Raw genomic sequence first — 12,162 nt, 5'->3', positions numbered from 1 at the left:
TAGGAATTAAAACTGCAACCCTTTGGGAGCCACTAATAAAAATACCTTTTTAATGAATGTGTCTGATTCCATGCAAATGGGAAAAAGTGGGTATCCATCATTCCTGTTAATGACAGCCATCGCTCACTCTCAAGAAAGAGACGACACAGAGATACACCATGCTTACGCACACTTGGGGTTGTTCTTTGCTGAGCTGGGCCTTTCTTTGGTGCATTTTGCTTACAACCTCATTTTAACAAATAGACATGCCGCTTTCAATTGTAGTTCCTGTTTATCTATGTGCCACTTATGATTTCTGTTTAGGATTTTTCAGGCTCTGCTGGTTTAGAAGTAAATGACACATTTGACTTCTCTATTCCGTCAAATAAAAATATTTCCTTCAAGAAATGCATTAATGGAAAATAAGTGTGGGAACTCGAGTCGGTTTTTATCGCACATGTATGTGAGTGACAGTATTTGGTAGCAGAACATCTTAAAGAAAATGTAAACGAGGCTCACTTGAGTAATTAGGGTGTGGATTTTCTTCCTAGCATTTTTTTGTGTGCAATAAGCCAATCAGTGAATACATCCGAATATTTGTAAAGCCTTGGTAAATATAAAAGCTTGTTTACAGGGCCAAAGATTGGTTTGCCCAATGCTTGAAATGTTGGGTAGAGTCTTGAATTTCCTATTCCATTAGTAAGATAAAATCAGGTAACATTTAAGTCAAACCAAATTTCACCCAATGCCTTCTTGTTTAGTTGTGCCCCAAAAAGAACAGGATATGGGTGCTTAAACTGCACCCAAAGAAAACAACGTGGCAGCACGCACTTGTTTTCCTTTCTCCATTCCTGATCACTGTATGATGACCATCACACAGGCATGGCGGGAGGACAGGAAGAAGGGGGACCTAGCTCTTTAAAAATAATCTTTCAACAGTCAAAAGATGTGATATTTAGACAAGTTCCCCTGGACCATTTACATTCTAAGCCCTGTTGAGAATATTGTTTTGGAAATTGAGGGGGTAAGTGGGGGAAAATGGGAAAGGGAGCAGATAAGGCACAAAAACACTCTCTTATCCACATTCTTGCCCTCTCTTTAAAAGCCCCAGTCCATGCTTGGTGCCTGGCCAGTGGAGACCAATGCATGGAATTATGCATTGGCAGCCGCTAGGCCACTAATGGACTGGAGGGTAGGAGAACATCCACTATGTTCCCTGTATAGGAAATGCCCAAGCATTGTTTTTAACCTTCTGCCATCCAATGGTTCAACATTTACCACAGAGCATGATTCTGTGGGGGAGTTCACAAAATAAGCCTCACAGTTGGCTTGAATCCATTTAATATCCAAAGCAGATAAAGGCCCTCTAGTCTTCATTTCTGCAAATGTAGATTTCTCCCTTGTGAAGAGGCAAAATGAAATTAGGTTCAAAACCTCAGAAAAACAGTTGGTTTGAAACTGTAGAGGAGTCTGGTGTTGTTTAGAAAATGAAAGGCAGCAAAGGGGTGTGGCAGAGGTTTGGCAGGGCAGTATGGCTCTGTGAGAAGATCATTCATTCAAACTGGTGTCTCCTAAGAGGGTTGTCCTGTGATTTCAATAAGAGTCAGGTCAGTGGCAGCAAATTTAAAAAATTCTATTTGTTGGCAGTAGGCCAATTTTTAGAGTGACGTAAACTAAGCTTCTAAGTGCTACCTTCTTTTCACATTAATGACAGTCATCTTAAATTATTCTCAAGTTAACCAATTCATTCAATACATTTTCAAGTATTTCTGAGCGCCTAACTCTTAATCACTATGCAACAGATAACTGAAATAGAAACTGGTTCTGGAAGTGGGGTACTGCTGTAGCCAAACCTAAGGCATGTAGCACTGCCTTTGGGACTTGGTGGTGGTAGAGGCTAGAGAGTCTCCGCTGTTAGCGATGGCTGAGAGAGCATGAAATGGAGATCCATATTGTGTAATAGCAATGTATTTGGCAACACTATTGCATGAGGTAACATGAAAGATAGAAAATATAATTAATGAACTTGTAGATTCAGCAGAATATCACAAGTTTAGTGGCGTATAATACGGTGGTATAAAAAAAGAAAATATGATCTATATAAAGAATTATTTGATTTCCATGAAGAATTTAGAGAAAATATAGAGTCTATGACAGTCTCTCAATTCGTCAGAATATTCTTAAGTTAACAACTGGCCTCAGGATAAAGAACAAATCAAGGGTGTGGCTGTAAGACCCCTTGTTAAGATCTCTGAAAGACTTACAGTGGTGCCTCCTAGACCATCCCAGCCAGACAAAAGGGCTCCTAGTAACTTAAGGCTTATGTTCTCCAACACCTTGAGTCACAGTCCAAAGTAGAGAAAGACTTGTCTGTAGATCTTTGTGGATGTGACTTTTTACTAATAGAATGAATTATAATTTGATACATAGAAAGTCTACAAAGTTTTTAAGGAGTTGTATCATTTGGACTAAAAAATGACAGAGACGATCTGAAATGAAAAGAGGTCTCTGAGGCCTCAAATTTCTACTGGCAGGAAACAGGCTAAGAAATAAGTCAGAAGCAAACATTGGCCATTTCTTATGGACAAGGAAGAATAATGCGGAGGTCAGGCCAAGGGCCTCTGAGAACAATGGATTAGGAAAATACTCCTAGACAGAAGAACCCAGTCCTATCTAGAAATATTCCCTGGTGCTACACTTAGAGAAATTTGTGACATGTGCCTGGCTGGACCAATGACTGATGTGCACTCTCTGTTTTTCCTCTTTTGAACAGAAGTGTCTAAAATAGTTATTCTATCCCTGTCACACCATTGTATGTTGGGAGTATGTGTGTGTTTATGGAGTGCATATACTTTGTTTCCAAATGAAGAGATTTGCACATAAGAAGCCTCATTTAGATCCAGACGTGATGCAGATGAAAAGTTCCTAGGGATTGAGCCTTTGCTGTAATGGAATGAAAGTTTTGGGGGATGATGAGAGTATACACTGCATTTGGAAGACATACAGATTACTATGCCTAGAGGGTGGACTGTGGCATATTATTTCCAAAGATGGCTGTTAACAATTCTCGTTCCTGTATACAATATTCTCTGCCTATCTTAAACTTGTGACTTGCTTTGACCAATAAAGCAACATTTTGGAATTTCCAACCCCAAGTTTTAGAGAGGCCTCATAGGTTCTGCTTTAGCTCTCTTAGGCTCCAGCCAGCATGTAAAGAGCTCAGACTAGTCTACAGAATGATGAGACTATATGCAGAGAGAGAGATCTAACCAGCCCCCAGATATTCCAGCCACTCCACCTGAGCTGCCGGATATGTGCGGAACGCCATCTTGGATCATCCAGCAAGTCACCCCATCCAACACTTTATGGAGTAGAGCTAAGTCATCTCTGTCAAACCCCGCCCAGAATCACAAATATATAAATGATTGCTATTTTTTAAACCACTAAGTTTTTGGATAACGTGTATTATGCAGCGAGATTCCTGAAATACCTGTTCAATCAGTACAAGTGGAGAAGTACAGATCACAATAAATCTATTCAGTGTTTTGTTCTGTTGTGCATAGGGTCGCTATGAGTAGGAACCAACCCGACAGCACCTAACAACAACAACATTCAATTCTCCTTTAGTACAGCCTTGTTGTTGTTTTATTTGTCTCCTTGTTTGTTTTCACCTGACTTATAGCATCTTTTTATTTTAAAATAGCAAATTGAATAATACATTTCAAAGCACCAAGGTGCCAGCACATTTTCTGTACAAAGAGACAAACTGATTTTTACCCTTGACCCAAGTAGGACATTTATTTATAGGCCAATGGTCGTACGCTTGGCTAGAGTAGCCTGGCTAGTCAGTGTAAACTACAGCGGTGCAACCCATAGAAACACACAGCAGAGAAAAGATCACTGGAAAGGTTTTCTTATATTCAGGACCTTTCTCTCTGGAATTGATTAGATCATTTAGTCAGCTTTCTAAAGGTTGTTTTTTTTATAATTAGCACGGTTCTTTTTCCTATTCATCCAAATATGACAGAGCCAAGAATATACAGCTATACTGGGAAATGGGATTCCACTATTTTACAAAGTTGACTCTGTAGCCTAAAGGCAAATTATAACTCCAATTGAACAGATGAATGCCTCAGCAAGCAGTTACAGAATTACAATTCTAACCTCACAGGCTGCGCAAAGTACAATGCTGGGGCATGCCATCAATGGAGACTCTGATGTGAATGGTGCCACCTGAAACTGTACAACACAGCGATGCTGTGCCTCGAGCCTATTGTATGCAAAGTTGAAACGTGATTTTGCCCTTGAAAGCCTGACATTCTGGTAGGAGCTGAGCAACATACGATTAGCGAAGGTACATGGACAGAAGTATAATGATGTACATGCTCTATGGGGTGAGGGTAGATTAAAAAAAAAAAATGAGATTGAGGAGTGGAAGACAAAAATACTCAAGCGTGTAAAACACACATAAGACCATCACACGCGTATAGGATGCAGCTTACCTGACATGCTGATGGATGAGTGTGGTTGAGATCCCAATGGGAAGACACTATGTCAATAGACTTTTTGGCCATGTTGAGTAAATTCATCCAGCCTTGGAAAAGTGGTAAGTGAAATGGTGCATTTTCTGAATAGTTAAGGCCTTCAGGAATGTTTTCCACCAGGGCAATTCTTAGAAAAGATTTTGAAAAACAGACAAACAAAATCTAGTCAAATTTGAAGCCATAGATCTTTATATATGCATACAAAGACATCTGAAAAACATTCTCTTTACTATTTCTGATATATACTTTCCTCATTTCTTATATTTTCCACCAAAGGCCTCTTACATTTCCCGTATACTAATCTACTATGGTTTGAGAGTTTGTTTCCTTTTTCTACAACTAACTGTTATATTTTAGGAAATCTTGGTATTTATCCCTAATGTCCAGTTTCAACTAGTCGAAAAAAATCAGAACCTTGTATATAAGCATCTTATTTTAGTAACATAACCCCCTCCCTTTTTTTATTCCTACAGCAACTATGAGCTACTAAAAAACCCAGTCCATGAGCTACTAGAGACCATAAATAAAGTTTTGCCTATCTCTACTCTCTCTGTTGGGCATACATTAAAAAAAAAAAAAAATACATTAGAACTCAGTAAATGCTACTGTTATTACTTAACATGTCTAGAGATGCTTCCCAGCATAAGGTGTAAAGTGACACTGAGAAGAAAATTATAAGAACCTGCCTGTTGCAGGGCATATTGAAGGCTAAGGTGAGGAGCATGTGAAATAACAGTAATAATTGAGCACTAAATAAACCACAAACAGCAATATTCTAATAAATTTGTTTTTGTTTCTTATACTTTTTTTTATACTGACAAGATAACACTGTGTCTGGCTCTAAGGTTATGCTGTTTTCAATTCTGAGTTAGCAAGGTGAAATGTGAACAATTTTTTCCAGTTTAATAAATGTATATTCTCCTGCAATTCCTGGTCAGAAAAACCCCAAACTCTTATAGAAGATACCAGCAAGTGTTTCCAGAACAGGGATGTGTTTTATTCATAGCTGAGATCCCTGTGCCTGATATATAATTAAAACTCCAAACTCAATGCCACTGAGTCGATTCTGACTCATAGTGACCCTGTAGGACAGAGCAGAACTGCCCCACAGGGTTTCCAAGGAGCGGATGGTGGTTTTGAACTGCTGACCTTTGGTTAGTAGCCTGAGCTCTTAACCACTGTGCCACCAATGCATCCCTAGTGTCTGATATATAATTAAAACTCCAAACCCAATATCATGGATTTGATTCTGAGTCATAGCGACCCTATAGGACAGAGTAGAACTGCCCCATAGGGTTTCCAAGGCTTTAATCTTCACAGACGCAGACTGCCATGTCTCTTTCTCCCATGGAGTGGCTGGTGGGTTTGAGCCACCAACCTTGCAGTTAGCAGACAAGCGCTTAACCACTGCACCACCAGGGCTTCATATATAATTAGGGCTCAATAAATACTCAATGAATGAAGTTCAGCTTTCAACGTGGAATCCAGCACTTTTTGATAAAACTGTATACCGTTGCTCCTACTGAGGTTTGTTCCATCTAGCCAGTTTAGAAACAACAACAGCACTGCTAGTAAAATGTTCTTGTTTATTTAATGAACCTACAATGCCCAGGTGGACTTTGGGTGTGAACCATAGAGATTCACAATTTTGGGATCTAATCACACCCTGCCACCTGCAATCTTTTCTGAGGTTTGTTGAGCCCTTTGTTGAGCACAGTACAAACAAATCACTATAAGCAATACCGAAATGACCATGACACATCTCCCTAGTCCTCAGGAATTTATAAAGCAGTGGGAGCATCTCTAAGAAACAGTGAAAAAGGAGTAAGAAGTTGTAACTAGAGAGATAACACATCATCAAAAGTACCACTGGAACATGGGCAGAAAATTAATTCTGGTTGGGGGCATCTAGGACTAGAGAAAGTGAGACTTGATATGGGTCTTCCAAGATAGAAAATTTATGGGTAAGCTGGAAGATAAATGTCATGGGTAAACTGGGTAGAAAGAGGAGCTTGAAAAAGTTGTGAAAGTAGGAAAAAAGCTTGTAGAATACAATAGTGTGTCCGGATATTTGGGGGTTGGGGAGTTGAAGGGTGCGTGAAGTATGGGGGCTAGAGGAAAGCTCGTGATGGTGGGGAAGACTTTCAGGGTAAGTAGGGACTATACTGAAAAGGTTATGACAAGAAAGAGGAGTATGGACTTAACTGTGATGCATTTGGGAACAACCAAGCATATTTTAAGGGGATAATTCAGGCAGTACAATGTATACATATCAAAATGAAGAAAAGGGAAACTGTTTTTGTTACACGCTGTCGAGTGGATTCCGACTCATAGAGACCTTGTGGCGACCCTACAGGACATAGTAAAATCACTCCATAGGGTTTCCTAGGCTGAAATCTTTATGGGAGCAGACAGACAAGTCTTTTCTCCAGCAAAGCCACTATGGGTTCCAACTGCTGACCTTTTGGTTAAAAGCTGAGTGCCACCAGGACTACTTAAAGGAGACTAAACCCATTGCCGTCGAGTCAATTCCAATTCATAACGACCTTATACGACAGAGTAGAAGTGCCCCATAGGGTTTCCAAGGAGCACCTGGTGGATTCAAACTGCTGGCCTTTTGGTTAGCACCCATAGCTCTTAACCACTACACCCCCGGGGTTTCCTAAAGGAGACTGAAACTGAAAAAACAAACCCAGCGCCTTCAAGTTGATTCCTACTCATAGTGACCCTATAGGACAGAGTAGAACTGCCCCATAGAGTTTCCAAGAAGTGCCTGGTAGATCCAAACTGCCAACCTTTTGCTTAGCAGCCATAGCACTTAACCACTGTGCCACCAGGGTTTCCACCAGGACTGCTTAAAGGAGACTAGAAGTTAATATATCAGTGGAGAGCCTGTTGCAATAATTCAGGAAAGAAAAAGAGGGAGACTAACTTAGGATAAATGGGAATGAAAAGAGGCATGCATGTAATGGAAATTTTAGAACCAGTCTTAAAGATTTAGTGTTTGATGGATATGAGGAGCAGGTAAGAGGAAAAGATAGGAGTCAAGCACAACCCTGAGATATTATTGTCGGGCCATCCTATCTTCTCTTAACTGGGCTACTATAATCACCTCCAACTGTTCCTTTACATGGATTTTTGCCCCTCTCCAAAACATTTTCCATACTGCAGTTAGATTTATCTTTTAAAATCATAAACCTAAACACTCTGCCTGCTTGCTTAAAGCTTCCTGTTTCCCCCCTTGAATTCCTTGTTCAAGGTTGACTCTCCTTGATAGATTGTGGGATGTATAAAGGCAGGGCCCTAGTCCATTGATTCAGTATTGTTTTCCCAGCATCTAACATAATACTTAGCACACCGCGAGTGTTCAAAGAGTATCTGCTGGGCTTGCTAAAATCTGAACTGAGAAATGGTGGGTCCATTAAAACTGATGAGAAACATGGAAAATGAAGTAAATTGGGGATTGGGAGAGATTAGCAAGGAAGAAAAATAATCCAGGGAAAACTGGACCAGACCCCGATGTGAGGAAATGCCTATGTTTTTCTGGTTGGTAGAAAGTGTGATAAAGATGAGAGGATTCAGAAGGGGCTCAGAGAGACAGAAAAACCAGAAGAGGGTCAGGAGAACACAGAGCTCAGGGAGCCAAGGCAGGAGAGCTTAAAAAGGTGGAGAAAGGAGATGATTTTATCTACTGGTCACAACCTTGAAGGCAATGCTACAGAGGTTGAAGTTGGGGTGTTTTAATTCTATTCACATTTAAGTCTAATTATCTATGTTAATGTTTGAATAAATGACCCTAGACAAGGCAGTTTCAGCCTCCCCTTCAGCCAATGAATATATTTAAAAAACAATGGAACAAACAAAAAAGAATCCTGCCAACGAAACTAAAATACAACAGCTGCTGACAAAAAGAACTGACCAGTCTCAATTTTACTTCAATATAAAAAACATGCAGAGAAAGACAGTGCACTCAAGAAGCACGGATAAAATACGACATGAGGCCAACAAAACCAAACCCATTGCTGTCGAGTCGATTCCGACTCATAGCAACCCTACAGGACAGGACAGAGTAGAACTACACCATAGAGCTTCGAACTGCCGACATTTTGGTTAGCAGCCATAGCATTTAACCACTACGCCACCAGGGTTCCCATGACATGAGAGATGTAGAATAATCATATAATCGTAGATGGCTCCACATGGACCTTTTTCATTCCATCCCCCATGGTTTCTGCTAGTCGCAAAAATAAGGTAAGGGTGTAATAAGGAGTTTGGCTGGCCTTTGTCCCCAATTTGTGAGAAAAAAAAAAAAAGAAGTAACCTCCAAATCCTTGGAATTTCCTGAGTGAGGGTTTGTCATTGTTATTTACAGTGGGTCCCTGGGCCACACCTGATAGTTTATGCTAACAAGTGACTCAGGATGGGAAAGCAGGCCACATGGAAAAGACCAATCATGTGATTGAAGGGTTGTGGCTTTGAGCCACAGAATATCAGCACAACCTCTGAGGAGGGGACTGGAAACTAGAGATTGAGTTCAATCACATGCCCAATGATTCAATCAATCATGTCCATATAAGGAAACCCCAACAAAAACCCTAGACACTGAAGCTCGAGTGAGCTTCCTGGGTGGATGATTCTTTGAGAATTGTCACATTTCGACACTGGGAAGGTGATGGGTCCCTGAGGACAATGGAGGCTTCCCGTTTGGAACCCTCCCAGATCCTATATGTCTCTCCCTTTGCTGGTTCTGATTTTTATTTTTACAACAATACAAATGTAAGTGTAGAACTTCCCTGACTTCTGTGAGTTATACCAGCAAATTACCAAACCTGTAGGTGGTCATGGGAAGCCCTGAATTTGTGGCCAGCTGGTCAGAAGTGAGGGTGGACTGGGGACCCCCAAACTTGTGGCTGGTGTCTGAGAGCAGCCTTGTGGAGGACCATGCCCTCAGACCACACAGTTTGGTAAACTCACTGCAGTAGGATTCCCAATCTCTTTTGGAAAACTTTAGACTTGGTATTCCAAACCCTAGATCCATGGGTAGTATTCAGGAGGATCTACAAACTGGGATCTTGCATCATTATTGTCCTTAAACTCTAACTGAAACTTAATATTTCCTTCAGTTATGAACACAGACAACAAACCACAGAAATATTGGCAGTAATTTTGACAACATTAAGAATCAGAGATATTTTCATACCGTGTTACAGTTATTGCTGATATATCCAAGGATTCACCAATACTTTGAAATTATGCTAATTATTAGACCTGCCATTAGATTTTGTTATTTTATGCTAATAGGGCCATCGCAGTGGGCTCCAACTATGGTAACCTTATGTATAACAGAACTAAACATTGCTTGGTCCTGCACCGCCCTCACAGTCATTGCTGGTATACGTTTGAGCCCATTGTTGCACCCACCATGTCAGCCCAACTCATTGAGGGTTTCCCTCATTTTCAATGACGCTCTACTTTACCAAACATGATCTACTTTTCTGGTGATTAGTCTTTCCTGATGACATGACCAAAGTAAGCAAGATCAAGTCTTGCCAACCTCACTTCTAAGGAGCATTCTGGTTGTACTTCTTCCAAGACAGATTTGTTCGTTCTTCTTGCAGTCCACTGTATATTCAATATTCTTCATCAAAACTGTAATTCAAATGCAACAATTCTTCTTTGGTCTTTCTTTCATTGCCCAGCTTTCACATGCATATGAGGTGATTGAAAACACCAAGGTTTGGGTCAGGTGTGCCTTAGTTATGTTATGTACATATCACAGGTTGTTAATGAGTCTTCCTTTAGTCCTGACCCTGTGTTCTTCTTTGGACTACATGAAGGCTATAAATTAGTATATTAGTATACCACAAATTTTTAAAAAATATGTTAATAACCTTATTTTATTATTACTGGTTTCCTTTGTAATCCTATATATTTTGTGCATTTGAAAACATTATTCATGGAAGGGGTCTATAGGCTTCATCAGACTGCCAAAGGGGTCCATGGCACAAAAATGGTTAAAAAGTTCAAATTCCAGGGCTAATGCATCATTTATTCCCTTTTCTCCTATTCCACACACATTCATATCAGACTTTGTCCCTTGATGATTGAAACTTTTGTTATTAGTCTCCTAGTGCTGCCATAAGAAAGTCCGTGTCCTAAAATAACAGAAATTTATTCTCTCACAGTTCTGGAGGTTAGAAGTCCAAAACCAAGGTGTTGGCACGGCTATGCTCCAAGATCTGAGTTGATTCCTCCCTGGCCTCTTCCTAACTTCTGCTGGTGGCCAGCATCCTTCAGCATTCCTTGGCTGGTAGATGCCTCCAGTCTCTGCCTGTGTCTTCACATGGCCGTCGTTCCTGTGTCTGTCTTCCTTCTGTGTCTCCACTCCTCTTCTTACAAGGACATCAGTCAGATTGAATTAGGGCCTACTTTTTAAATTTTTTTTTTTGGTTTTCATCTAGTATGAGGAGCCTCGGTGGCTCAGTGGTTAAAGCGCTTGGCTGTTAACTGAAACGTTGGCAATTCAAACCCACCAGCTACTCCATGGGAGAAAGCTGTGGCAGTCTGCTTTTATAAAGATTTACAGCCTTGGAAACCCTATGGAGCAGTTCCATTCTATCCTACAGGGCCATTATTAGTTGGAATTGACTCGATGGTGGTGGGTTTTCCGTTTACTCTAGTATAACCTCATGTAAACTTAACTAATTACATCTGCAAAGTCTCTATTTCCAAATGAGATCACATCCACAGGTATGGGGGTTTAGGACATGAAAGTATCTTTTTTGGGACACAACCCATAACAGGCATGGAAGATAAGATTATCAAGAGAGATTATCAAGAGAAGAGAATTGGGCCAAATCCAAATTTAGGAAGCACCTAATCAATGTTGATAGAGAAAGTGGGACAGGTGAAGAAGGCCTAGAAGGAACTACTGGAGAGGTTGGAAGAGGAGAGTAAAATCCCCTAGAAGCCAAGGGAGACTAAATTAATTATTACTATTTATTTATTTTTACTAAATACCAAATTAAACTATGAATTTATTCTAAAAATAAAAATCAAGGTACTATCCCAGATCTGAGGACTACCCTGTAGTGGGGTCATGAATTCCCTGGAAAAGCCCTGGAACAGCTTGTCTGCTCTCCAGCTCTTTCTTACAGATTTTACCTGTGCACTGATGGCGCCTTCTGTGCATAGAGCTTCTTTCCTGTGCCTGGGAGGACAAGGCCCCTAGAAATCAGCTTTGAAATGACTTATTTCTGTGACCTATCATTTCATTTCTTTTAAAAACCAACAGCTGGCTACTCTCCAGGGGCCCAAGCTAATTAGCATACATGCAGAACTCATTTACACACGGTAACAGGCAAGCTATACTCTTACTTCTGCTGCCAGGAAAGAAAGACTCGGCAGACCTCATTAACATTCACCTCTCGGCAAGTCCCTGGAATGTCTGCGTATGATCTCACTACTATCTCTGATACCTCATGACAAGGGGGGATGCTGACTATACAGGGACACGTTGCAGAAAAGATCTTTTTATGCCTCTTTTCATGCTATTTTAAAAAATAAACTACAAATGATCTGAACTCTTCATCCATGGAAATTAAGTGGAATACAAGAAAAAGCACTTTACATTGTTAAC

The 12,162-nt window shown here is 40.4% G+C and overlaps 1 protein-coding gene across 1 annotated transcript in view; it reads right to left on the bottom strand.

Annotated features, from left to right (window-relative positions):
• Window positions 1–12,162, bottom strand: part of PLD5 (phospholipase D family member 5) — a 420,765-nt gene that overhangs the window by 179,602 nt on the left and 229,001 nt on the right. The window contains exon 3 of the mRNA XM_049868546.1: window positions 4,482–4,650. Coding sequence (XP_049724503.1) covers window positions 4,482–4,650 — 169 coding nt within the window. The remainder of the gene's footprint in view (window positions 1–4,481; window positions 4,651–12,162) is intronic.

Source organism: Elephas maximus, chromosome 24 (genome assembly GCF_024166365.1).
Source record: "Elephas maximus indicus isolate mEleMax1 chromosome 24, mEleMax1 primary haplotype, whole genome shotgun sequence".
Lineage (NCBI taxonomy): Eukaryota > Metazoa > Chordata > Mammalia > Proboscidea > Elephantidae > Elephas > Elephas maximus.
This window is presented reverse-complemented; position numbering and strand designations above follow the sequence as displayed.